Source organism: Ascidia mentula, chromosome 2, assembly GCF_947561715.1.
Source record: "Ascidia mentula chromosome 2, kaAscMent1.1, whole genome shotgun sequence".
Lineage (NCBI taxonomy): Eukaryota > Metazoa > Chordata > Ascidiacea > Phlebobranchia > Ascidiidae > Ascidia > Ascidia mentula.
In genome coordinates, this window is record NC_138567.1 from 2,763,541 (window position 1) to 2,786,232 (window position 22,692).

The window sequence follows — 22,692 nt, forward strand, 5'->3', positions numbered from 1 at the left end:
ATAAAACACTGGAAGGTTACAACAACAAAAAATGGCGAAAATATTCCGGACATTTCCATAATATACATTTAACTGTTCTCAATTAATATGTGACAAATATCTAATGGTGATCATGCCAATCAAGCAAAGACTTCCTCTTTTTCGCGACATTCTTGTGTTTACCGTTTAGCTGTTTTACCTAAGATTTTCTGTCAGCCTTACACAAACATTTGTCTGACGTCAACCAAAGCTCGTGAGGTTTTACGATGGAAAGTTTCAGTTCCTCTGTGCGATGAAACATGTAAAGTGTGTTCAATCTGCATAAATACCATTGAGGATTGATACAATTGCTAGCAGCGTGAATTTGTGGTTTGAGTGGATTGCTTAATTTATAGTTTACAGTATTTTAAATAACAAAATTTTTGTTTAGACCCCAAAGTTGTTTATAATGGAGCTTGCTAAGGTATTAATACCAATGGTTCGCCGTGAGCCATGCTTGTATGATTCTAAACACAAAGATTACAAAGATAAGGAATTCAAAGAAAATGTATGGCTACGAATTAGTCAAAAAACGCATCAACCAGGTTAATTCTTTTGTTACATTGGTTACTGCTTTTGTGTTCCCAACAATTATGCAAGATGTTAATTTTTTAAAAAATATTCAGTGGATGACTGCAAGGAAAGGTGGAAAAGTCTGCGTGATCGATTTTTAAAAGTAAAAAAAGCTATGGATAGAAATAAAAAAAGTGCTAAAGGTAAAACAAGAGTTTGGAAGTACTACACGGATCTACAGTTCTTACAGGGTCATTTACGACTACCGATGTAAGCTATTTTAAAATTCTATTATGTTTTGTGAGTGTATAAAATTATGTCTGTTTACAGTATTGTTGACAACCCTGATTCAGACACAACTGAATTTCCTGAAAAAGGTATGTTATATTATGTGTTAGGTTTACAGGTTTTGCAGCCTATAGCTATATCAGCCACTTTTTCCTGAAAAGTCCGAGCGAGATTTAAAAAATCAGTCACCAGACTTCAATATTTTTGCTGTGCGATGCACATGATAATTTTTCACTCCATGTTCAATCGCAATTACAAAGCAACACCCTGCTTATAATATTAAAGATAATTTATTTAATTTTAAAATATTTTGTAGAATCTCATAGAACTGAAATGGAAGAGGAAGATGTTTCGTGTAAATCAACAACTACAAACTCCTCATCGCTTTGTAAGAAACGAAAACTGTCACCCTCAGATTCGCAGGTAACAAAATTTTGCTTTATTGCATGTATGTGTTTTATTAATTAACTATTTGCCCTTTTGCCAGGAAAACTTTGATCACAACAATACACATTCAAAGGAATCAAAAACTTATAACTTTTCAAACTTTGGCAATTTTGTGGCAGATACACTTCAATCTATGCCCCTTAATTCTGCCTATAAAGCAATGGCCACAATATTACAGTGTTTAGGTGCTCATTGTATGAATACTGAGGAAGTTTCAGGTATGTAAGATTGTTTTTTTTTAATATTGATAAAAAAGCACTTTGTATTAAATATCTCTGTATAAGAGTGTTTTGTAAGTGTGTAACATAATACACTTTTTGGTACAATGTTATTAACAGCTTCAGTTAGTTTAGTGTTTCCCAACCGGTAGTACCACTAGTGGTACGTAAAAGCATTTCAGGTCGTATGTGAGCGCCTTTCCGTAATTTGTGGATATAGTTCAAATTTAAAAAATCGCAAGTGATCTAAAAATGTTTGTTATTTCATCCCCTAGGTTACTTTGTAATTTTGTTTTACCTTCCAAGTGGTATACAACCACAAAAAGGTTGGAAATCACTGGTTTATGGTGTAGAGTAGTGATGTAATGAAGCTTCGGTTTGCCAAATTTGTTCGGCCGAATCTGCAATTTTAATGAAGATTCAGTTTTGGTCGAATAATTTGTTTTGATTTGGACAAAACCAAACTTATACGCTCATGAAAACGTTGTGAGATACCAACAATAGCATGTGAACTGTATTAATAATTTCCAATACTTTGAAAGATGATAATATTTTGGGCACAAATCTTATCTTTTCTGCGTAGTTGTGCATCACACAAAAAAATTAAAAAATGGAAGCGATAGTGTTCAATGAAATATTATGGTTGTGCCCATGCCTGGTACAGAATCGTTGATACAACTTGAAAACTATCGCAAAAACTGAATATTTGGTTTGGACCAGAACCGAATTTGGACGATTCCATGCATCACTAGTGTAGAATGTCAGATTATGGAAATTTTTAAAATTGTGATGTGTTTATTTTATTTAAGGAAACACATCATCTGCTGAGGTTAACACGGATGGTGCAAAAGAAGAACATGCAGCCACCAGACTCAATCAGCAACACTATGAAGGTACAAACAACATAAACACATATTTTCGTGACTAGTGTATGATCATACTGATATCAAGTTGCAAAAATACTGTGCAACCCACAATAGCTTCAACATCCACCTAAGACAACACAGAAATCATTTGTATATACTTTTATATGGTAAGGTAGGACTGCTTGCGTCAAAGACTTCTGTTTGGCGATGTAAAAAATAAGCATGTTTAGTCTGAACTAAACAAGTGTTTTTGATGATGGCAAATAAATGTGGTTGTCTGGCAATTTGTTTGTATTAATGTGCCTTGGATCTTCAGTTCACACTTCACTGAGATCTATAAATATATTTCTTATTTAGACTTTTACAAAGCTTAGTTTTAACATTTATATACAATCAATGTATATGTATATTATACATTGATTGATAGGGCCCAAAAAATAGTTTGCATTGCCCCCAAAAATGGACACTGTATAGGTTTTTCCCATTATATTTTTTTGATCTTGTAATGTTTAGATTGCTTGAATAATGGTGAAAGCCTTCAACATCCTTGGAATGGCAATGGTCATGTTTTGCGTGTCACTACAGCACAGCAACGTGCACAAACCATACCACAGAAGCAACAAACAGGTATTTTAAAAGCTGAAAATACTGTTGTGAAGTTGGCACACTGTTAAATCGTGTAAGTCTGTCCATTTAGCTGGAAACTGTGGGTAGTAGTTTAATGTGGATGAGGCCTGCCGATCAAAAAATGTCACTTTCTGCAACTCAATTATCATAAGTGGTTGCATTACTTTTATAATTTTCATTGATATTAGTAAGCGTATTTCTTATCATAATCAATGTATAGTGTTAGTTTGCCTCTAAATATTTGTTTGTTTGTACTTTTGCCTCTAAATATTTGCTTCTTAAATGTAGACACTGCTTTGAACACTGGTGAACCTGAAAGTAACCACAATTCTGTCAGAAATGCTACAAAAAACTTCATTCCAGCAAATCAATCTTCAGTTAATGGTAATGTTTTACCACCACAAACAGGTATTTCACATTGCTGCATTTCCATATGTACAGAAAGGACATTTTGTATCATTTATTGAAGTTTGTCTGCAAATACAGCTATGTAATTTTTCTGAAGTGTAAGATCCATCTCGATTTCAAATTTGAATTGTTTTTTATTGATGTTTAATGCAGGTTTTACTTCAGTGGGCGGAAATTTAAATCTCTTGACTGGAAACGATGCCTTTACTGCAAACAACTTAACACAGCAACCACAACTTATGCAATTTCTTCCATCAACAACAGGTATTTTAAAAATTCTGGGAAATTTGGCTAGGTGGTAGAAGAAATGAACAATTAAGGCTAAATTTTTGCCTTTTTCGTCATTCTAAGTTTTCGACACGGGCGGCGTGAAACAATGTTGAGTTACCGATATTCAGTAACATGAACAGACCAATGCCATTGTCTTTAAGACCATAAATTGAATTACTTTAATAACTCAATTATCGGTCATGCCAATCTTGCAGCATTCACATCGATCTTACTAGTTTTCTTTTTTCAATGATTAGCATATAGATGCTGGTGGCAAAGTAATTCAAAAAAATTGGTGCCAGTAGAAGTCATTTATTTGCGAACTGCAAATAATTATTTGGGGAGAAATTTGTATTTTGAATCACTATTAAACATCAGTATGTAACTGAATGGTTATATAGTGTTGAAAACTTAATGCGGTCATCGTTTGCTATGCTGGGATCCTCATCCAAATTAATTTTGTCTCTTTAGATGGCTAAATAAATGCAACCGCAAATAAATTTTTGAACAAAATCCATGTAAACACCAGCCAACACTTGCTTTAACGTTCAGCGAATAAGCGCGTTATGTTTAAAACTAACCATTTACCAAACACGTGGCATGGTTGCCAAACATCTTGCTTTGTTATGAAACAAAGACCGTTTTTTGTTCAATTGGACCTATTTAATGAGACATATCAGCTACAACATGCAGGTTATTCTTTTGTTTTGTCGCTATTTCAATGTATTTTATGTATTTTTGTATTTTAAACTTATTTAAGTACAAGAATCCTATAATGGAAATAAGCCTGGTCGTTCTCATACGTTAGTTACCAGATACGACATTTTTACTATTCAACATGCACGACAATTTTTCTCCGGATGTATGACACGCATAAAAAAAAGAACCCCTAAACAATAAAGAAAATAATCTGCATTGTTCAAAGCCTTAACTTTCAAGTTCCTTATCGCCAATTTAAACCACATGCTAGATATGTATATTTTTTGCGAGCCTCATCAGAGCACTTCATCTACAAGTTAATTTTTTGGTAAAGCTTAAATTATAAAAACTACTTCTATCCACATGTCATTGTATACATATTTGTAGTGTTATAAATTTCTTTTTTGTGTAGATTCTACTTTCTGTAATGGTGGAAGTTCTTATAATACTGTCACCAGTGTCCCACCCAGAAATGGTTCTTTGATTACCGCTAACCCAACACAACAACATCGGAATACTGTGCAAACTTTACAAACAGGTATTAACTTAAAATTATTAAGCTTTAGCCAAAAGTCACACAGAAATGCAAGGAAGAAATTTTCTCCAAAATGGTATAAAAATATGCAGTGAAATCATTGCAACTTTGTGACATGAAAAAGTAAAATGTTGTAGAGGCAAATTGTACTGTTCCATTGTAGCTTGTGTTAATTCATGGGTGCAACACCTTTTTCTCATGTCTCTTTTTAGTGTCATGCAATGAGGCCATCAGTCCATCCTAGCAAATTTGTTAATATCAAAAACTACGCTAAGAGTATTGACATGGAAAGATGTTTTTTAGTCCCTGTTCACCTTTTTTTTGTATTGATATGATGTAACATTTGTTATGTTTCCAAATACAGAATTCAGTGCAAACCATGTTGAAATTGCCAATAACCCAACAAGCTTTGGTGAATACAAAACAAGCAGTGATATTCCTACGAGGCAGTCGGATGCTGCTATGGTGTTGATGCAACTTTCTGGTAAGTTTTCTTGCAAACAAACACTGATTAGTAAATGTGACAAAATGTAACGTTCTTTTGTTTCTTTGTTTTTTTTGCACGTGAGTCTTTATTAATCGGAATTGCTCTTCTGGCACTTAGTTTCTAAGGTGTTTAGAAAAACGTTTTTCCTGCGTTTTTAGTGTTTTATGCGCGTGATGGTTCACTGTTGACATAACCGTGAAGAAGTCTCGCCGGACGGCAGACGAAACGTTGGTTTCAAATAAACACTTTAGAAACTAAGTGCCAGAAGAGCAATTCCAATTAATTAGTATGCCTGGCAACAAAAATAGCAGTATGAATCTTTATGTGACCCTACCTAGGCCTAATTCTTTTCATTTTTTTTGAAAATCTGTAAAGTCTTGTACTGTATTTACTTGATTGTAAGCTACAACTTGTAAAGTTTTTTAACCTACTGTTTCTGCGGCGTTCAATCGAGGGCAGCCTATTCGAGGGTGGCTGTGGCTCTCAGTTTCAATGAAATTCACGTTTAACTTGCCCTGCCTTACCAGTACGTTTTATCAAACATAGTTATCAGCGTACCTGACAATTTCAATGGACAGATTTGTTGACAACTATTGTTATAGGGCACCTAAGGTTGCCTATGACATTTGTATGTGGCTTTAATTCGAAGGCGGCTTATATTAACTTTTGAACACCGTCACAATCCAACAAATAAGGTTATACATTCTCAAGTTTATTTTGACTAGTTTTTTCACAAAATCACCAACTTGCTTAACACTAACATGACAAAAGTATGAAAATATATTTTTGTAAAACCTATTCAAGGTATTGAAGAGCCTGCAACTACTCCCTATAGCCCAAGGTTCACTGAACTATTAAATAGTCAACAAGTATATACTGGGAATATTATCCAGGGAGCAATACAACAAACAGGTAATTTCATTATTTATTACAAGCCCATTGATTTACATAACACATATGCAAAGTTATATTTTTTAAAGTTACAAAACATCACAAAGGGTGTAGCTTAGATTTACTTTTGTTTGATCACTTTCAAGGCACTAAACAGCATCAAACCTCTTATGATGTAACCCATAATCAGTTTTCAAGTGATGAACAGATAAATGCAGGAAAAGTTATGCAGGAACAGCAGCAAACAGGTAATAAAAACAATTTGAAGAAAACTATATCTGTTGTTGGTAACCCCTAGGAACAGACTGCTTGCACCCCTTTTTTGAAAACTACTAGTATTGAAACATGAATAAGTTGTTATGCAAGAGGAATGTAGGAATACCATTTAACAGAAATGCAATGTAAAATGCTTCAAAGAAAGCTGTTGATTATACAGTAGATACAACATTTTATGATTAAATACCACTGTATCGGGAAAGTTCAGGAAAAATGAACATTTAGGACTTTCAAATATCACATATTTCGTGACAAAAACACATGTTTTTTCATCACATTTGTTGTTTTATGACATAACAAATAACGGCATTGACGTGTATATTCTGTGATTTTTTACTAAACCTAATCAAAATTCCTTTTCTGATAAATTGTGAAATATTAAAAGTACGAAATCTTAAATTTATTTTTCCAATATGTCCCCTTTTTTGAAAAAATACACGTTTACCACTCTTTAGCGCCACCCAAAAAAATTCCCCCGAAACACTGACACTTTGAATAGACCGCCAGGGTATGTGATGGCGGGAGGTTGGATTTATTTATGTTTAAATTAAATAAATTGTTTTTATTTCAGATGGAAACATCGATTCAACTTATTTGATCCAAACTTACGTGAATTTGTTGAAAAAACATAAATATTTTGAAGCAAATGAAACAAGAAACCAACTTTCAAGGTCACTTGAAGGTCGTGGGAAAACTGCGGAAGATTTGGAAACAACTGGAGATAAAAAGAGAGAAGAGGGAAAATGTTTGGAATCGATTTTATTTTACGATGTTGCGTCTGAACTTTATGTCAAACGTGATGGAGATGAAGCGGTGAAAGGTGTGGAGGATTGTGTTGGGGGTTTGAATCTGACATGCGATTATTTGATGGAAACATCGGATTCGAATCAAAAACTTGAAAACAAACGAATAATTCGTGATCATGTGATCCCACTCATGGAAACGATGAGACTCAAAATACAAAATATTCAAAACGTGGAAGAAGATATTAAATGTGAGAAGCAAGTGTGGTGTTTGCACTACATTGAACGGAGTCAAGGTTTAATCGGAGATTATTCGTCGAGTGAATCAACAATTCGACTTGGACTTGAAATGATGAGGAAACAGTTTGGTGAAAACTCAGCAAAGCATGTAGTGTTCGGACATTTGTTAAACAACCTTGGTGTTGTTTGCATGGAAACAAATCGACTGAATGAAAGCGTGGATTTTTGTCAAAAAGCAATCCAAGCTTTCAGATTGGCAACAGACATGAGTGAAGAGGGAAGGGAGATGTGGATTGAAGAAAGTGAAAACAATTTAAGTGAAGTTGAATCAAAACTTGCACAAAGGAAATAATTATGACATCACAAACACAAAATGTGTTTTTGTTAAATATGTTTGAATTATGCATTGTTTACGTAATTTGTATGAAAATGGAAGTTAGCTACCATGCACTTGAATGAATTTTGAGATTATTATTTTCATGTCGTTAGTGATTTGTAGCTGATAATAAAGTAAATAAGTGATGTTGACTTTAAGACTAAGCTTTGGCAAAGTCAATGCAAGGTTTTGGGTAAAAAATGCAGAATATTATATTTCAGCTTAAAAGAGAAACCAACTTTAGCCAAAGAAAATTAGTGTCCTGGTAAGAGTTTGCTTTTATCTTTAGTGAAAGTGCGTAACACCCAAAAAAAAACTATTCAAGTATGAAAAACTTACCAATATATTGGGTAATTCTGTTTGATAAATACGTCATTCGAATGTGCCATAGTTTTTAAGTAGCTTATTTCACATTACTAGCTTTTAGCACATGCATTTGGTGCACCCAATAATCGGTAGGCCTATTATAAAAAAAAAACTTTAAACAGTGCCAAAAACTGTGCAAAGTAATACAATGGCTAACCTCCTGCAAAGGACCAAATTTGGCACATTATGTCTTTGTATCTGGCCTGCTAGGAGTTTGTACAAATGAGACACTTTACAAACAAGGTTTATACTGCAGTTTGATGTAATTTTTGTACACGTCACTTACCTAGGCTACATTTTAAAGCATTGTTGTGGTTACAAAAGCTGCATGCCAAATTTTTGATCATTTCTAAGGAGAGTGCCTAACACTGCCAGGACAGATAAACGACAAAATAAACCTTACCCACCATTCCACATGGACAAGACAAAAACTTTTCTGTATGCTACACAACCAATAGTTCCAAATTACAACTGGTTACTATAGTCGATTCCGCTACGAATGCATGTTGATTAAAAGAATGCATTTCCATCATGGGTACAGCATATATCAACCCAACTTTTTGGAATGGGAAACTGTTGAAGATTTTTGTAATAAATCTACTGATATTAATCAGAGACCTGTTGCTTCTGATCGATTACTAGAGATATTATATGTGTTGGTTAAACAAATACCTTTACATGTTCTGTGCAAGTGTACACAGGATTTTCAGAGAATGTAAACATGACGTAACTCTGCAGGTAAGTTTTGTTGACCCTTCGGACGCTCATGTTGGGAGGTGGATTTCAAAAGTTAACGATTAACCTGTAGATAAAAGCTATCACGCATTTGGGAACAAAAGAGATTTAAGTTTGAGCTAACTTAACTAAAACATTTTGAAAAGCTAATTCATCTACACTACAACAATAATATTTATTAGAATGGTATGTACATTTGCTGCAGAATCCCTCAAAAACGTTGACAATTCTATTTTTGTTGTAAAACTTGTTGTGGCGTCATTCTCGATCGTCCCAAACTATACAAGTAACAATCAAAGCGTTTTGGAATTTTCCACAATAAGCAAAATTATTACTTGTTTTAACTGATGGTTACATCATATACACGGAGAAATACAAACAGTATCTGCACACAGATGTTATAAAACTTGTTGCATGACAACAACAACAGTTAATAAATTAACATACATTTGGTCAATAAAAAGAAGGTTAAAATGAACACGAGAACAGTCTCAACTACAGCATGCATATGAAAGCAAACACACAATTTGTTTAGTGGTGGTTCAAGAAAACAGAAAACTTATTTTGCGACTGAATTTAATGAAAACAAAAATCATGGGATTATTTTGAAGCAAAAATTTGAAAAACCGCAGGGAAATCCAATTTGGCCCAAAAAAATGATTTAGCAGGGTTCCTTTGGTCTTTAAAAAACTGCATTGATGCCAACTATGGCTGTTTTTTGGAAGGCCTTGCTTATTTGCATACACCAAACTCAGATAGGTTATGTACAGATTTAGGTCAGCCATGGAAAAGTTGAACTGTTTGTCTAAAATTGTAATCAAAGAGCATTTCTGCAAATCCACGGTTCCACAAGTGATCCAAGATGTACAAGAATCTAACGAGTATAAATACACAAATCATTCATTTTACTTTTTGTTGATTCTTTAGGAACCATTTCCTTTGATTGGACATAAGTTAAAAAAATATAATCTATTGCCAACATAGTTCATTAATTTTAAAAACATTTTTTTCAGGTTTCTTATTTTTTACACTAAATCATACTTTATCAAGTTTTAATTAATAAACATGAAAGTAAATATGACAGATACACACCCAACATATTTCAACATTTCTGTACACATTTGTGCAAAAAAATCAATGCTGATAAAATGAAGGTGTTAATGTAAATGTTATCAATTAAACATTATTTGTACATCGGGAAAAATTGCTGTTAAAAAATGGTATTTCAAAGTTAGTGATATATGACAGGAAAAATGTGATTCATGAATAACCAGCATCACAATATTTCCTGCTCCACTTAAACACAAGCATTGGTTGATACAACTCCATGCATCGAGTTTGGACCAACCTCTACCTAATATTTAATTTTCTTTAAGTTAAGCTGCAAAGAGCCAGGACCATTGACTACACATACATATTGGAATATATGTCTACACAAAATCAAAGAGTATGTACAAATAAAATTGCACAGTTTCGTCAGATGAGAAAGGTCTCTATTATTGCAGAAAGATGTAATCCATGGATACTGATGAAATTAACACTGTATGTTAGGGTGTTGAAGTCACATATTGTTACCATTGTGTACAATTGTATATGAACTGAGCAAGTCAAAGGTGAAGAGTGTCAATTTTTCAGAATTTTGGTCGCGCGTTCGTTGGCTTGACTAATTCTCATGTTGTTCGATTCAGCCTGCATTAAAAATGAAGATATTGTTGTACGACAGAAGTGCATTTTGTATGTGACTGCTGCAGACGATTCAATAAAAGACATACAATCAATGTAACAGTAGTTGGGCATATGGGGGTGGTTTGCTGTTACAAATGCTTGCACAACACAGACAGAAATGCCTTTTTAAACTGCCAGACCAAACACATAATACAAATCCTACGCACATTTATCAACACTTTATGCAAAACCAAACAACCATTTGCCCCTGAATACAATTATATCCTGTATAGAAAACCAAACAAACAATTATATCAAAGTGATCGTAATCAAAAAAAAGAAAAAACTAGGCAGCTTATTTGTACAAGAAGTGCTAGAAAAATAGAAACCTTAATGTTTAAATCAGAAGGGAAAAACCAAACACCTACCTTAGTGTTTATTCTGTCAATCTGTTGGTTCTGAGAGTTAATTTTGTTGCCCATGTCGATAGCCATGTGTTTGAGGTTTCCAAGGACTCCGGCAACTTGGCCGAGGTTTTCTTCCATCTCATCTTCTCTTGCATCGTTGGTGACTCTGCATTCATCACATACATCTCACATTGATGAATGTTTATAACCAGGTATGAATATGTATTAAAAATTTAAAACATTCCAAACTTGCAGGTTGGATCATTTTGTGTGCTTTACAACACTTAAGGCCGCATCTCAGAATTAAATCCTAAAAATTGAGTTTAAGAAGTCATTTGTCATTGTGCACCTGGTTACAGTTTCTCTTGTTTGCCAAAAACAATTGCCGGGTCTGATGACTCATGAAGGGGAACTACTATTGCTGAACAGAAAAAAAATTGATTGCAGCTGCATTAAGACAGCACATTGGGGGGTTTAGCAAAGGCTAACTGCTAAATTGTCAGTCCTAGGGGGTGTACAAACAGCCCCGGTGGGGCCCCAAGACAGTTGCAAGACATCTAATTCTTAATGAATTGTGTAGAGGAGGGTTGGTGGCTTCACTTAATCGCAAATGGAGGGTACTTTCTGTGATTCATTTTTTCACAAAACAAACCTACACTTTTTTCTGCTTTTTTGGCCAAAATAATGGCCAACAGAGGGTCAAAATGCCCCCGGGGGAGCAGTTAAAGTAGTTATCTCAATTATAAATTTGGCCTGAATTCCTAGTCAAGGGTCGGCACTAACAGAAAATCACAAATTGACCATACTTTCGGTGATTCATTTTTCCACAAAATCTACCTCAATATTTGGGTAGTTTTTCAGCCACATGTTCAACAGCACCCTCAACCAATTTACTGCCTGACTAATAACCCTGAAAACCATAGTAAAACTGCCCCAAACACGCTGAAAATCGCCCTGGCAACAGCTTGTTCATCTGCGCTCATTCAACCAAAACACTGGCGCCCATGCATGACCCATTGCATTGTTACACACAATTTTACTCTGTTACGCAGAACAGAGTTCGAGAAGGGCATTTCCCAACCGGGAAAGGCTTTTCTATAGAAATACAGAGATGCGGCCTTAAGGATGAAAGTTTACACAAAAAGTTTATGAGGAAATAATTAGGGAATAGTTTGGTATCTGAGGTTATTGTCATGTGTGTTTCAGACCCTATATTTTCACTTAATTGAATTGTGCATTTTTTGTATTAAACCATTCGGGACAGTTTGGTGAAAGAATTCATGAAAAATTTTACAGACACTTTTCAACGTGTGTGGTTTTTTTCACACCCAACATTTTTATTAAATAGTTTATTGACCAATTTTAACGTTTTCAGAATTTCCTGTAACTGTAGTAGAAATGGCCTGACACTGTGACACATGTAAACAGACGAAACATCTTAAATCCCAATTGTTTCGAAAGTACAAATTGATATAAACTGAAGAAAACTATGCATATATTTCAGCCATTCCTGAATTCGGTGCAGGAGTTTCAAAGGTGATTAAGACCAGTTTTAAGGCAATAATTATATTTTTACCTCTGTATGTAAGCGCCACCAACTTGTGCTTGTTCTCGTGGGTCTTGTACACGTTGAGGTTGGTTGCTAACCACCTTTCCATCTTCGTTCGATTGCCACGTTTTCTTGTATTCGTCACCTTTCTCAAAGTTCTTTGCCCTTACAAAAATGTATTACTTTTAGGCTTGTTGATGTACAACTGTAGCAAAATATTGGGAAGCCAAGACACATCAATTAGCATGGGTGGGATTTTTTGAGTTGCCTTCTTCTATGGTGGACATTTAAAGAACCTTGGTTATATTTTAAGTAAGGGTCAACAGACTTGTCGATTTTATAAAAGGAGTAGGTGACCATTAAAAGATTGGAGAACACAGGCCCTACTTATACTTGTAAGGCTCAGTTAACTTCTATCAAGCAGACAACTTTTATTAGTGTTTAGTGGGCTGCAGACAGGGGCACTGTTTCGACCTGTAGGGCGTTCTTTAAAACGTCTACACAAAATAATAACACTGCCGTATATCTGACTCCTGATAAAAAGGCTACTATCTAACCCAAAGTCAATCTGTCGGTTTAATGCATAAATAACAGTCGCACGAATATTACAATAAAACGTTACAAATCACGTGTACTAAAATGTATGTCTGTTTGGCTTGAAAATTATCGACTTAATGTCTTGACTTAAAATGACTCTATGCGACACTCCGTGACTCTATATTTCTCTCCCCAATGACTCTCCCGTTTTACCCAAAGATGTGTGGCTTATATAGAAAACGCATACAGGGTCGTTTGGGTTCGGACTGATACGTGACTCATTTGAAATGACAGCTGTGTTGATGGAAGGGTCACGTAATTTGAATAGCCGGATAATTAGCTGTCTTCCGTGCATACAATAAACAGCGTGTTATCCGCCGTATGTTGAAATGGGTTCGTGGCGTATTACTCGACGTTAATAAAAATACAGATGCCACGTAAACACAACATAACATACGAGAAATGTGACGTCATATACATAAAAACTCCCGTCCTCATAAATGTTTTCCGAAGTGTTTATGGTTCCTCAACATTAATCTTGTCCTATGATAGATTGAATGTTTGTTCTTGTTGCGAATTGTCCATATCTTTTGATGTGACTTCCTTGTTCAACTCCTGGTTGTACTCGTATATTGATCGCAGCTGTTACTTCCGCACGAGTGTAAACGACGGTGATCGTTGATAATTGAAAGATTGCGTACGCCGTCGAAATATGCGTCAAACGAACTCCGGAAATCGTCGGAAATTGTTGAGTTGTCAAACGTACATATTGAGATGTCCGTGCTGAACACTCGAACGTAATCATCAACGTATCTTCTCGTATCTGTCAAAAAAACTCGAACATCCTGCCGTTATATCTAGGCCTAATGTTAACACAAAACAAAACACATAAAAGTTATAATTCACAAACAAATTTATAATATAGTACATCAAGATATTCTGTTGTCTACTGTGACGCGCAGGGGACATGAATGAGTGACATTGAATTGCCCGTGTTTACGAGTCATATAAGGGACTTTATTGCTGCCATGTGAGGTCACTATAGCGCTATTATCGTCACAGCGAAAAATTAATCAACACGATTATCATAACTTGTGAGTAACTATACTGTCCGTTAAGGTCGTGCATACCAATACAGATAGGTTCGACATGAGGCGTGTGTTCAAGAATCCCAATTAGTTTAACGAACAAGCTTTTGTACTGAGCAGAGTTGGCAAAGTTTGACGGTCAGTGTGGGCTAAAAAGGATTTGCAAATGTGAAATGTAACTTGCGCCTTGGCCGTATGCACAAATCTCCCACATTGCATTGTATAGACACGCAGTATTTAGAGAGTGATGAATGCCTTCTGCGGTCTGTAAAATAAGTCGCTTTTTAATTTTACCAGTGCATTTGGAACTTCGTAGGTTAATCACTGCGAATTATTTTTACCTACGGCTCCCAAGCCTGGCTTCAGTGCTCAGTAATCAAGTTTGTAACGTCTGATCACTTGCGAAAAATGTGGCGTGTTAATGTGCCTTGCGACTAGCAATTATATGCTCTTCGAGTCTTTGCTCGGTGAATAAAAAAAGATTCAGTCTGTGTCGAGGGGACACGGTCGCGAGATGTCGCGCTTGCCCAAATGCTTTTGCATTATAACACCAATTTCGCGTCATTTTGTGCATTTCTCCTGCTATTTTCCTTCAGCAAGTTCAAAAATTACATAAACATTAACGTTTTGGAAACACGTAGCCATGTCGAATCTAGAATAACTGTTATACAATTTCCTTTAACGATTCTGTCAGTTACTTACAAGGGACACAAGGTAAAGTCAGGCGGTTCGTTGCAAATCAATATATCGTTACAGCCACCTCACATGAATGAAATGTCTGTGTTTGAGCAAAGTCCGTTTTTATATCAATTTAGGGTATAAAGGTTCCGCGTGATTTCCGTCAGATGCCACAGTGTTACCTTCTGTAGTTTCATTTCCGTTCGATGCTCGAAGAAGCATCAGTCTATCGTAGACTAATCGTCCGTAGACTTTAATGACCCATCCGGTGAGTAGAATCGCCCAAATTCCAGCTAGTATATATATTACTAAAAAGACAAAACATAGAAAAGGCGATGTTATCGAACTTATCAGATGCAGTAAAGCGTTCTTGGAAGCCGCTTCGATCGTTGAAGATAAGTAGGATACATCAACTTCGGTTGTAGGATCTGTGTTGCTGTCGACAAATTGGTAAAGCTTGTCGTTTGTTAAGCGCGATTGGCTGAGTAATGCTAACATCGAATTTAAATCTTCAAAACCACTACTGGGCCGAGGTAAATTATCTTCATAGGTTTGAAAATCTAGTTCCTCCTGATGGTATTTTACAGGAGCTAACGTTGGAGTGACAAAATCTACTTTAGAGTCAACATGTGATAGGGTATAGTTATCATAAACGTAAAATGTGTTGTTAATGTTAAATGACATAACTCTGCCAGGAACATAATTTTCAACAAACTTAACTGTGGGATAAACAAAACCATCTCTAAATAATTGTCCTACAGACATGTTACCTTTGGAATCAATGTATTTGATTAAAGGTCTTGTGGCAAATAAATTTTTGTGACGTAATTCTTCTACAATAGTACCATTTATACTTTCACAAGAAATTTCCGTCATAAGATCGCCAACAGTTATCCCAGCTCTCCTACCTCCTAAGAGTTTGCTAAGTATTTCACCAGGGTATTGCCTTGCTAGAAGTGAATATATGGTTGATAATAATGACTGTGTTTGACACTCCAAAAAGTGTATACTTGTAGTTAAATCATTTATTGAGGCGGAGACAGTGTCCATGGCTTCATTAATAAAAAGTCCGACATTATCTGGACCTTCATCAGGGGAAAAATTCGCTTTTCGTACCATCAGTGGTAAAAGAATAGCGACATCGCAATTTTTCGGCACAATTATCATGCCTCCTGTACAGATGGCGCCTTGGCCATAACAAGTGCGAATTTCTTTAGAACAAGTGGTATGATGGTGAATGCTAAGTCCCAAATCTTTTACCTCTAAACGATATATATTATCATCATTTCTGAAATGTAAGGTTAATTCATGAGTTCCCATCGGTGTAACGACTGGACAATCGACTCTATGAGGTATCGCCCACGTAAAAATACGTGTACCTACTGTGCAGCTACCACGGTGGATATTGCATTTGGACATAATTCCTAATGCACCCTTCATTTGTTTATGTATGGGGTCATATAAAATAGTGGACTTTGTCAAAACACCGTTGTGAACAACTCCTTTTGTGGAGGTAGGCCATTTATAATTTACTTTAACTTCATTCGAAGATGACCAAACGTTATCAGAGGACTGTGTTAAACGTCCTATTAAAGGAGCGCTATGAGTTCGTTGCCAATCCCCACAAGCACCGGAAGATGGGGGTGTTATGGCCATAGATTTCTTTGTATGAAATTTGCCTCCGAAAAAATAAAAGTGTGATTCATATGAAGATTCAAAAATTTGACAAGAATACACCTCTATCCGAATAAAATCGCTAGAAGGATTATAAAGCTCGCCAGAACATGTCTTAAAAATTGGGACTCTCTGTTTCTGGCAAACAGTAGGTTCTGGTATGGCATATTCTCCCTTATACAAGGCCTCGTGACAAAGTTTGAACGATTGCATTCCGCCATTCACTACATTCCCAAAAAATGATATAAAAAGGATAAAACCGATTTGATGCATTTTCCCGTTCATTCTTTTCAATCTCGATATCGAAGAGGTTTTCGGATTACGCGTCCTCGTCGGGTAACTTGTATATCTTGATCGGGAATTGGAACAAGAGGTGCAGTGTCAGATGCAATAGAAGGATCAGTTATTTCGCCTAAACCTACAGAAGTGTCTAGATGAACATCAAGACTGGTTAGGTCAGGAGAATAAACGGTTAAAGTTTGCATTTCAGGTAAATTAGCTACTTTGAGCCTGTCAATAGTAACGGTATTTTCACGACCGTTCATGGCTAAAGTAAAAAATTTTGGTCGTTTTTCTAATACTTTATAAGGACCATCATATGCTGGATACAAGGCACCCTTTTTGGCATGTACCCTTACAAAAACGTGAGTGCAGCTGGCTAGAGCTGGATCAATGTAGACGTTGACCTGTTGCTGTGTCTTGCGTCTGGCAAAATTTAAATGAGCCATAAATGCGGTTAATCGTTTAGAATAGTCGGATACGGATATTTCCGGTGCGATCTCCTCAAAAAATTCTCCTGGTAATCTTAATGTTTGACCATAAACCAACTCGGCTGCGCATGCATCTATATCTGGCTTATATACGCTTCTCAAACCCAAAAGTACAAGTCCCAAGTTCGCATGCCAATTATTTGGTTGATTGTGTGCCTTTAGAGCAGATTTTAAATACTTATGTTGGATCTCAATGTATCCATTGCTGGCGGGCTTGTAAGCCGTGGTTTGCTGAAGTTTAATGCCAAATTGAATACAAAAATCATTAAATGCGTCCGAAGTAAACTGGCTACCACGATCGGTTGAGACGCGCAACGGCGCACCAAATCTGGCCACCCAATGCAACAAGAAAGCGTTCATGCATGTCTCGGCGGTGATATTAGGCAATGGTATTGCTTCAAACCAACGAGTAAACCTGCAACAACATGTTAATAAATACGAATATCCATTACATAAAGGTAACGGCCCGACAAGATCAAGGTTGACATCTTGAAATCTACCTGTGGGTTCAATATATTTGCCCAAAGGTGCTCTTACATGCCGTCTAACTTTGCAACGCTGGCATTCCAAACAAGTTTGGCTCCATTCATTTATGTCTCGATTAAGACCGTGCCAAACAAAACGACTAGATACTAAACGTCTCGTTGCTTTTACTCCAGGATGAGATAATCCGTGAAGCGTGTCAAAAGCACGTTTCCGCAATGCAAGCGGTACAATGGGTCTAAAACTTCCTGTAGATATATCACCAATCATCTGTAGCTCGCTATTTGGAACTTGCCTCTCTGTTAATTCCAAGGAACCATACAATTCTTGTACAGTTTCCTGAAAATTGCTATTCTGCTGTTGCTGTGCTAAATCATTTAACGAAAGCATGTTGCCAGCTAGTGAAACTGCATTAATCTCAACTCGTGAAAGGCCATCAGCTACTACATTTTGAAAACCACTCATAAATTCTACATCGCTTGTATACTGAGCAATATAATCCATGTGACGCTGTTGCCTGGGCGTAAAATTACTCGTTTTAGAGCGGAAAGCCTTAACCAAAGGTAAATGGTCTGAAACAACATTAAAATTCCTTCCCTGTAGTATATCTTTAAAATGCTTAACCGCTAAATAAATTCCTAGCAACTCTCTATCAAATGTGCTATAACTTTTTTGTGCCTTATTCAAAACCTTGGAAAAAAATGCGATGGGCTCCCATACGCCTTTATTGTTCTGATTCAATGACGCGCCTACAGCAAAGTTGCTTGCATCGCAAACCAACGAGAACTTGCCATTGATCTGAGGATAATGAAGAAGGACCTGATCACTGAACTTCTTTTTTATGTCCTCAAATGCATTGACTGCCTCTGGCTTCCATTCTAGCATCTTTTTGCTATTCTTTGGCTCGTTACCTAACATTACATTCAGATGACGTAGGGTGTCTGACGCATGAGGTATAAATCGCCTGTAAAAGTTAAAAATTCCCAAAAATGACCTTAACTGCGTGACGGATTCGGGCCTGGGAAAATTACGTATTACCTCTACTCTATTTTTCAAAGGCTTCAAACCATGCTCTGTTACTCGGTGTCCCAAAAAGTCAAGTTCACTTTTGCCTAAATGTGTTTTCTTCGCATTTATTAAAATTCCATAATCTGATAATCTCTGGAATAAAAGACTAAGATGCCTTTCGTGCTCTTCTTCATCTACGCTTGCAACTAATAGATCATCTACATATGCAAAGCAAAACTCTTCGAAGCCACTTACTACTTGGTTGATGTACCTCTGGAACGTTTGACTGGCACATTTCAATCCGAAGGGTAAACGACAGAATTCAAAACTTCCAAAAGGTGTTGCTATCGCAGTTTTGGGGATGGAATCCGGATGTACCGGGACCTGATAATAGGCGCTAAGAAGGTCAAGGCTACTGAACACCCGCTTTCCATGCAAATTATTAGTAAAATCGCGCAAATACGGTAACGGATATGAATCATTTTCGGTTAATACGTTTACCATTCTGTAATCGCCTACGAAGCGAAGACTACCATCCTTTTTAGGAACAACATGCAAAGGAGAAGTCCACGGACTAGAGGAAGGACGTACAATACCTTGTTCTTCCAGTTTTGCAAAGTGCTCTCTGGCGACATGTAGTGTCTCAGGCGATAACCTTCTTGGCCGACATGACACCGGTCTACCTGCAGTTACTATACGGTGCATTACATTGTGCTTTGCAGGTCGATCACATGAAATAGGTTGCGTTATCTCGGGAAAGTGTTTCAAAAGGTTTTGATAACGATCAAGTTCTAACTCGTCGTTATCCTTGTGTGCGGTACCTTCCACGGTAACGACATTCGTGTGACGAAACATGGGCTCGCCGGTTTGCGTGTCAGTATTACATTTAGTTGCAGTAGAAAAGCGCTTGGCAGGTTTGTCATCTATTGCCTTTACGCTGCGCAGCAAACGTTTGCGGTTTATATCAACCAGCAGCTTAAAATTATTCAAAAAATCTGCGCCTAAAATGCAAGAGTCCACGTCACAAACAAGAAAGGTCCACGTAAAGCGACCAACACTAAAGTTAAGGGACAATTTTATTTCCCCATAAGATTGAAATTCGTTACCCAGCGCGCACTTCATTTTTACAGGTAAACTAGGATAAAATTCACGCGCTAAGTTGCGGGGTATAAGACTTAAAGCACTGCCAGTATCTACAAGAAAATTAAGTTTGTGATTCCTATCAAAAATGGTGAAAGTGCTAGAATGTTTTTCGCCCCTGACATTGTTCACCCTTAACGAGAGGGACGCTGCCCGTTTTTTGGTTGATTAAAAGAACAGGGCGGAATACAATTATATGCATGCGAACCATACCTGCTGTGATAATAACACAAGTCGGAAGGTGGCGCCTGTGAGAAGCGCGGTCGTTGGAAGTCCCGTCCGCCATTAAAGTTGGTTTGCCTCGGGCGTGGTCGAGCAGTAAAATCTCGTCGTTGTGGTGGTCGATAATCGTTGTTGCGTGCGGCAAAGCTTCCGGACCTATGATATCCGCCATTTTGCCCTCTTGGTGCCTGAAATCGGGGAGTTGCGGAAGTTACAGTTTGAGCCGATTTTAACGCCTGTAACTCTTCGGTCATTTCCCTTAGACGCCTCTCCATATTATCATTTATTACCATTTGAGTGCTGGCAAAAATGTTTTTGGAATCCGAGACGTTATGTGGAACATGCTGTTTATTAACCACTTGTTGTGTCTGAAACTTACCTGGTTCGCTAATCAACATTATGTGATCAGCTTTTTCAGCCAATGAGTCAACTGACAAACCATAGTCAGGTGCCAATATCATTCTGATATGGGCAGGCAGTCTGTCATAAAACAACTTTTTTAATAATTTTTCCGCATCGGGACTTAAATCTTGGTAATTACCCAAAAGAACTTTCATGCGATTTAAAAGTACACTTGGACGCTTATTTTCCAGCGCAAGATCGTGAAATAATTCATGTACTTCCGTTATGGGGTTACTGTCAAATGCCTTTAAAAGCGCTTGTTTTAAATCATCATAAGAGCGACGACCAACCTTACCCAAAATAACATGACCAACCCGTTGAGCTTGTTCTTGGTTGAGGGAAGAAATGGTTAAGTTGAATTTCTCGTCGTCAGATGTTATTTGATGGTTCTGAAAAATACCTTCAACAGTCGCTAACCACAACTTTACAGCATCCTGCCACATTGAGGGTAATTTTACTTTCGCTGCCATAGGTGTGAAAGGTGCAGTTCGGCTAGAGGAAAAATGCGGTGCGGACACACCTGGATAACAAGGCGTTGAAAACGGTGCCTGATCCCGGGGCAGAAACATGGATGCGGCCTGGTCATTAATTCCAGGGGGTGCAAAATAACTCGAGCGAGGCTGAGCTATAGAATATGTTGATTCGGGATTTGCAGCGATTGGCCTAATAGTCGCGTTTGATAATGCTGTAGAATAATGCGGCGCGGCACTGCCTGTAGCGTACAAACCGCAACTGAACAAATCGTTACCTTGCAAATCATCAACATTATCGCTGTTACTCGAACTCATGTCTGTCTCAGTAGCTGCGTGAGATGTAGCATCGAAATTACCTGGTGTGACCAACGGGTCTGACTTTCCAACCCCTTTGAATTTCATCGCACTTTTTATAAATTGCGGAATTACACCAGAAGCCTTGTGCGACATAGTTAAAGCGCGTAAAAAAAATGTTTTATAGTCAGAAGGTTAAAATGCCCATTCAAATATCACGTTTTCGGGTGTCACCAAATTTATGTAGGGCGTTCTTTAAAACGTCTACACAAAATAATAACACTGCCGTATATCTGACTCCTGATAAAAAGGCTACTATCTAACCCAAAGTCAATCTGTCGGTTTAATGCATAAATAACAGTCGCACGAATATTACAATAAAACGTTACAAATCACGTGTACTAAAATGTATGTCTGTTTGGCTTGAAAATTATCGACTTAATGTCTTGACTTAAAATGACTCTATGCGACACTCCGTGACTCTATATTTCTCTCCCCAATGACTCTCCCGTTTTACCCAAAGATGTGTGGCTTATATAGAAAACGCATACAGGGTCGTTTGGGTTCGGACTGATACGTGACTCATTTGAAATGACAGCTGTGTTGATGGAAGGGTCACGTAATTTGAATAGCCGGATAATTAGCTGTCTTCCGTGCATACAATAAACAGCGTGTTATCCGCCGTATGTTGAAATGGGTTCGTGGCGTATTACTCGACGTTAATAAAAATACAGATGCCACGTAAACACAACATAACATACGAGAAATGTGACGTCATATACAGACCTAATAGTTCTCATCAGTGCAGCTATTTTCATTTGGACTGCTGCCGTACGTTTCAGCCATCTTAGTAAAAGATTGTTTACCTGATTGGTGTTGAATATACGGAGTTTACAGAAGAACACGCGTTACACGCAACAGTATCAACAGCAAGAACACGCAAGCAGACTTATCTTCAGCACTGCAGGGTGCAGGCGGCCGAAATGATTTGGTACGCTGCAGCGTTTACCACCTTTTTTAATTTCTTTTCGACTTCTTCACTGTTCCAATGTGTTATGCAGCAAATAATGCCTAAAGTGCCCACACAGCGAAGTACAAACTCAGCTAGTAGAAATCATTGGCAGCACTGACGCACAACAATAGACTTGATAACCGCTTTTCAAGTTACGGGTTATCGTATAGTGTGTAACCCGCACCATGTTTCTTCTGCAAATTTTAGCAAGAACAAACGTAAAGTATAATTCAGCTGAATATCTATGTTACCCGCAATTTTTTTTCGCGGATGCGAAGGACATTTGG

General features: G+C 37.0%; 5 protein-coding genes across 5 annotated transcripts; 2 read left to right on the plus strand and 3 right to left on the minus strand.

Moving 5' to 3' along the window:
• The first annotated feature begins 258 nt into the window (after nucleotides 1-258).
• On the plus strand, nucleotides 259-5,133 carry LOC145889143 (uncharacterized). The gene is made up of 12 exons (XM_082980024.1): nucleotides 259-348; nucleotides 410-563; nucleotides 645-801; nucleotides 862-908; nucleotides 1,136-1,242; nucleotides 1,307-1,484; nucleotides 2,294-2,377; nucleotides 2,864-2,977; nucleotides 3,266-3,385; nucleotides 3,539-3,649; nucleotides 4,767-4,892; nucleotides 5,102-5,133. The coding sequence occupies exons 2-12, from the start codon at nucleotides 428-430 to the stop codon at nucleotides 5,131-5,133; spliced, it is 1,212 nt and encodes a 403-aa protein (XP_082836150.1). The 5' UTR covers nucleotides 259-348; nucleotides 410-427.
• Nucleotides 5,134-5,331: 198 nt separating this feature from the next.
• LOC145889706 (uncharacterized) lies at nucleotides 5,332-7,956 on the plus strand. The gene is made up of 4 exons (XM_082980709.1): nucleotides 5,332-5,373; nucleotides 6,181-6,288; nucleotides 6,414-6,515; nucleotides 7,115-7,956. The coding sequence occupies exons 1-4, from the start codon at nucleotides 5,352-5,354 to the stop codon at nucleotides 7,876-7,878; spliced, it is 996 nt and encodes a 331-aa protein (XP_082836835.1). The 5' UTR covers nucleotides 5,332-5,351; the 3' UTR covers nucleotides 7,879-7,956.
• A 2,579-nt stretch (nucleotides 7,957-10,535) lies between these two features.
• LOC145889145 (synaptosomal-associated protein 25-like) lies at nucleotides 10,536-12,984 on the minus strand. Its single transcript, XM_082980026.1, has 4 exons — nucleotides 12,893-12,984; nucleotides 12,652-12,789; nucleotides 11,097-11,241; nucleotides 10,536-10,692 (listed from the first exon to the last, which is right to left on the minus strand). Exons 1-4 carry the CDS (start codon nucleotides 12,982-12,984, stop codon nucleotides 10,627-10,629), a joined length of 441 nt encoding a protein of 146 aa, XP_082836152.1. The 3' UTR covers nucleotides 10,536-10,626.
• Nucleotides 12,985-15,050: 2,066 nt separating this feature from the next.
• Nucleotides 15,051-16,886, minus strand: LOC145889147 (uncharacterized). Its single transcript, XM_082980027.1, has one exon. It carries the CDS (start codon nucleotides 16,884-16,886, stop codon nucleotides 15,051-15,053), a length of 1,836 nt encoding a protein of 611 aa, XP_082836153.1.
• A 3,250-nt stretch (nucleotides 16,887-20,136) lies between these two features.
• LOC145889149 (uncharacterized) lies at nucleotides 20,137-21,549 on the minus strand. Its single transcript, XM_082980030.1, has one exon. The coding sequence runs from the start codon at nucleotides 21,547-21,549 to the stop codon at nucleotides 20,137-20,139; it is 1,413 nt and encodes a 470-aa protein (XP_082836156.1).
• Nucleotides 21,550-22,692: the final 1,143 nt, after the last annotated feature.